The sequence below is a fragment of the Sardina pilchardus genome, chromosome 17 (assembly GCF_963854185.1).
Source record: "Sardina pilchardus chromosome 17, fSarPil1.1, whole genome shotgun sequence".
Classification (NCBI taxonomy): domain Eukaryota; kingdom Metazoa; phylum Chordata; class Actinopteri; order Clupeiformes; family Clupeidae; genus Sardina; species Sardina pilchardus.
Genome location: NC_085010.1, coordinates 7455100 through 7460149, shown reverse-complemented (window position 1 = coordinate 7460149; position 5050 = coordinate 7455100). Strand labels below are relative to the sequence as shown.

At 47.0% G+C, this 5050-nt stretch overlaps 1 protein-coding gene across 3 annotated transcripts in view; it reads right to left on the bottom strand.

Annotated features, from left to right (window-relative positions):
• Window positions 1-697: 697 nt before the first annotated feature.
• Window positions 698-5050, bottom strand: part of kcnd2 (potassium voltage-gated channel, Shal-related subfamily, member 2) — a 164736-nt gene continuing 160383 nt past the window's right edge. For all 3 annotated transcript variants that reach the window (XM_062518536.1, XM_062518535.1, XM_062518538.1), the window contains one exon: window positions 698-1522. In XM_062518536.1, the coding sequence (XP_062374520.1) occupies window positions 1345-1522 (178 nt within the window). In that variant the 3' untranslated portion in view covers window positions 698-1344. The remainder of the gene's footprint in view (window positions 1523-5050) is intronic.

Genomic DNA, 5050 nt, shown 5'->3' with positions numbered 1-5050 from the left:
GTCCAAAAACTACAAACCAGAGAGAGAGAAAAGAGAGAGAGAGAGAGAGAGAGGGACATAGGAAGAGGGAAAGGAAGGAAAAGATGGATAGATGGAGAGATAGATGGAGGAAGAGGCATGTCAAAATGGCATCTAAGGTATTCACAAATGGCTGTTGAATAAGAAACGATTAACAATTACCAGCTGATGTCTAAGTCTCAGTACAAGGTAGGAATTGTTACCAGACCAGGTGCTTTAGCTTGGTAGGACTGGGCTGTAGCACACACACACACACACACACACACACACACACACACATGGCTATCCTCATTAGTAAATCTGAAAAACCAACCCTTATTGCTCATGCCATTGAGGGAAAAGAGATATTCACAAATGCAGAACATGCAAGAGGGTGGTCATCATTCTTAATTCGATCTTTCTTTCTTTTTGTCTTTCTTTCGTAGCCCCCCCCTCCCCACACACACACACACTTCCTCTCTCTATCACACACACACTCAACAGCAAACACCTAAATAGCCCATCCGCTCAAGAAATAGAAGCACTCTAGAAGTCACACTAGAAGTCTTTTTCTTTTGTAGTGCTGTCGTACAGCGTAAAAAGCCAACAATAATCATACAGCACAAAATAACCCCCCCCCCCCCCCCCAACATGAAACAACATTCTCCCCCAAGACATCCCAGAAGACCCACCACCACCCACCACCTTAAGACAGTGAATTAAAAGACGCACAATACTCAGAAAAATAGTTACGTAGGTAATGATAATATCTCCTCTACCAGTTAAAAGCCTAGTGAGTCCCAGCACGCAGCTGCGCCAGAGGACCCATAAGCTCCAGCATGGAGCTGCGCCATGGGCCTCTGTGTGCGTGGCATGGCTTTGCACTGTGGGTTCCGGCGCAAAGCAGAGCTACGTGTAGGAACGGAAAAAAAGGTCCATCTCCTGCTCTTCCTCCTCCTCCTCCTCCTCCTCCCCCTCTCGCTTTTCCTCCTTGTCCTCCTCCGCTCCTCGCTCAATCAATCCCTCTCTTCAGCGGAGGTGGTGGGAGGGGGTAGGGTTGTTTATGTGTGTGTGTGTGTGTGTGTGTGTATGTATGTATGTGTGTAAATGTGTGCGTGGGGGGGCGGGTGGTGGTTAAAACGTTTTTTCCACTTCCTAGTTTGAAACTGGACTTCCCCCCTCCCGCTCATCTACAGGTGAAGAAGGGCCACGATTAAAAAGCTGGTCGGTTTGGAGAGCGCGCGTGACGTTTTGACGTTTACGTTACGTGATGCGACGTGACACACAGCGTGACGGCTGCGCGAGACTTCGGCAAAACAGGGGGGGGGGGGGGGGGGTGTCGTCTTTTTAGAGCGCCGAGACGCGCACGATGTTGCTCTGCAGGAAGTCGGGCGTGCTGGCCGACTCGTCGCCCTCCGGAGTGGTGACCGGTGGCGTGGGCATGCTGATGACCGCCGCCGTCAAGTATGGAGGCTCCGAGTTCAGCCGCACCGTCTCGTCGAACTTAGCATTCAGACTGGAGCGACTGCAGAGAGAGAGAGAGATGGAGGGGGGGGGAGAAAGGGAGAAAAGAGGAGAGGTTTGACTTTGAAAACACCCTTATTTCTAAAACTTAGTGCCAGTGAACATCAACATCCAATAAAAATGAAATAAAGAAAGACAGAAACAGAGACAGGAAGGAACAGAGAGAGGAAGGAAAACAGAACTAAACAAGACTCTGCAAGCTTATACCCTAACTCTCACTTCTACGGCATACTCCTGCCCTATGAACCTCCATATACTCTCACTTCTACGGCATACTCCTGCCCTATGAACCTCCATATACTCTCACTTCTACGGCATACTCCTGTCCTAGGAACCTCCATATACTCTCACTTCTACAGCATACTTCTGCCCTATGAACCTCCATACTCTCACTCCTACAGCATACTTCTGCCCTACGAACCTCCATACTCTCACTTCTACAGCATACTTCTGCCATATCAACCTCCATATACTCTCACTTCTACAGCATACTTCTGCCCTATGAACCTCCATATACTCTCACTTCTACGGCACTCACTTCTACAGCATACTTCTGCCATATCAACCTCCATATACTCTCACTCCTACAGCATACTTCTGCCCTATGAACCTCCATACTCTCACTTCTACAGCATACTTCTGCCATATGAACCTCCATATACTCTCACTTCTACAGCATACTTCTGCCATATGAACCTCCATATACTCCATATCACTTGCTCAGTGTACTGACAGTACATACATAAGGACACTATAACTAGGATACATAGCTAAGGACAGTTATGCCCTAACTCTCCCTTCTAGCATACTTCTGCCATATGAACGTCCATACACTCCACATCACTTCCTCCGTGTCCTTACAGACTCTATATTAATGCCGTTGTGTTTTTGACTGCTTGGGAGGATGAAGTAGACTCTAAATAAGGAAAGTGCATCTGACTAAAGGCTCCTGTTGAATAGGCGAGAGCAGCTTTTAAGGGGAATACTAAAGCCCAGTGTTTGACATTACAAGAGGCTGTCTGAGAGGCTTGAGAGAAAAAAAGGGACCAGACAATGTCTAGCTCGCTCTAAAAAAACTCCTCCGAGTTGGAAGAATTAGGGATTAATCTAAAGAAGGCACAGCCTGACGCTCGCTCTCTCTCATATTAAGAGGCCATTAGCTCAGAGTCAGATGCAGTTTGAACTCTGACGGTTAATTCCCAAAGTTAAGTACCGTGATCTGCAGACACAGGGATTGAGGATGCACTTATCAGAGCAGTTGGCAGCAGAGAGAGAGAGTAGAGACAAAGATAGACAAAAAAACAACAGAGAAAGAAAGAGATTTTAAATATGAACATTATGTGTGTGTGTGTGTGTGTGAGAGAGAGAGAGAGAGAGAGAGAGAGAGAGAGAGAGAGAGAGATGGAGACAGAGTTCAACATATTTGTCCTTCTATGTGTGCATGTCATTGAGCTTTGGCAATAATGAATTGAATTGAATTGAATTGAATTGAATTGAATTGAATTGAATTGAATTGAATTGAATTGAATTGAATTGAATTGAACTGAATTGAATTGGGACAGAGATATAGTGAGAGATGGAAAGAGAGAATGAGAGATAGAGAGTGAGGTGAGAGTGAGAGATGGAGACAAAGAGTGAGATAGAGAGTGAGAGTGAGAGTGAGAGTAAGAGACAAACAGAGACAGTGTTCTCCAACTCCCTCTCGCCCCACACTCTCCCAGCTGTCACCCAGGATGAAGCTTCACTCTCAGTCGGAGGATTTGGGCAGGAGGGGGGGTGGAAGGGGGGGTGGAAGGGGGGGGGGGGCACAGCTGGACATTTCTGACATTCCACCCCCTCCGCCCGTGTCGTCATGGAAACAATGCGCCGCCCTAAGTGCTCTGTCATATCCTCTGAGCGATCCTGTCAGCAGTCTCCTCACTCCACACATGCCACTGCCCTCCCCAAACACACACACACACACACACACACACACACACACACACACACACACATGTGTATGCTGACCTGTTGGACATGTTCCCTTCTCTGTTTTGAATGTGTTTTTAAGTATGTGAGTTTATCCTGCTTGTACAGTATGTGTGTGTCTGTGTGTGTCTGCGTATATAAATCTACGTATCTTCACCATCATCTTTTCTGTGAGTTTGAGATTAGATTAGATTAGATTGTACTGTATGAGACTAGATTAGATTCAACTGTATTGTCACAGTGCAGAGTACTAACACAGAGACAACAGAATGCAGTATGTGTCTAACCAGAAGTGCACTATAGCAGAAAAGTGCCATGTGCTGTGTGTGTGTGTGTGTGTGTGTGTGTGTGTGTGTGTGTGTGTGTGTGTGTGTGTGTGTGTGTGTGTGTGTGTGTGTGTGTGCATGTGTGTGTGTGTGAGAACAGATAAAGATATAGGCATGGGTGTGTGTGTGTGTGTGTTCTTTTAAAACTCTAATTCACTGAGAGGGAATTTCCCAGGGTGCCAATTCGCCAGACCAGACACAACCATGGTGACCCACACACACACACACACACACGCACACACACACACACACACACACACACACACACACACACACACACACACACACACACACACAACCATGGTGACACACACACACACACACACACACACACACACACACACTGAGGCATGCGAAGCGTTAAAGCCCACTCCATTCAATCCACTCCGCTCAGATAAACAAGCTATGTGTGTGTGTGTGTGTGTGTGTGTGTATAGCACAGTAAACATTCATAACCATGAGAGTATTCAGAGGCATGTCTGGCATTCAAGCCCACTCATCTACAATATAAACAGAGAGAAAGACACACACACACACACACGCACACACACACGCACGCACACACGCACACACACACACACACACACACACACACACACACACACACACACACACACACACACACACACTAACACACAGACACACACACACACACACACACACACACACACACACACACACACACACACACACACACACACACACACACACACACACACACACACACATGGGGAATGCCAGGCCCAGCAGAAGTATTCCATTTCTATCTGTCCACTGTCCACAGTGATGTATTGTCATACTGGGGTATGAGCAGCAATGAAAAGTGTGTTGTGTGTGTGTGTGTGTGTGTGTGTGTGTGTGTGTGTGTGTGTGTGTGTGTGTGTGTGTGTGTGTGTGTGTGTGTGTGTGTGTGTGTGAGTGTATACCTGTTGGTGATGGGCCTCTCTCTGATCTGGATGGTGCTGTGTGTGTGTGTGTGTGTGTGTGTGTGTGTGTGTGTGTGTGTGTGTGTGTGTGTGTGTGTGTGTACCTGTTGGTGATGGGCCTCTCTCTGATCTGGATGGTGCTGTGTGTCTGTGTGTGTGTGTGTGTGTGTGTGTGTGTGTGTGTGTGTGTGTGTGCGTGCGTGCGTGTGTGTGTATGCATGTGTGTGTATGGGTGGTTGACATGACATGGCCTTTTTTTGGTCCAGAGTGTCAAACCGAAGTAAAGAAATGTCTAATCTGCAAATAAAT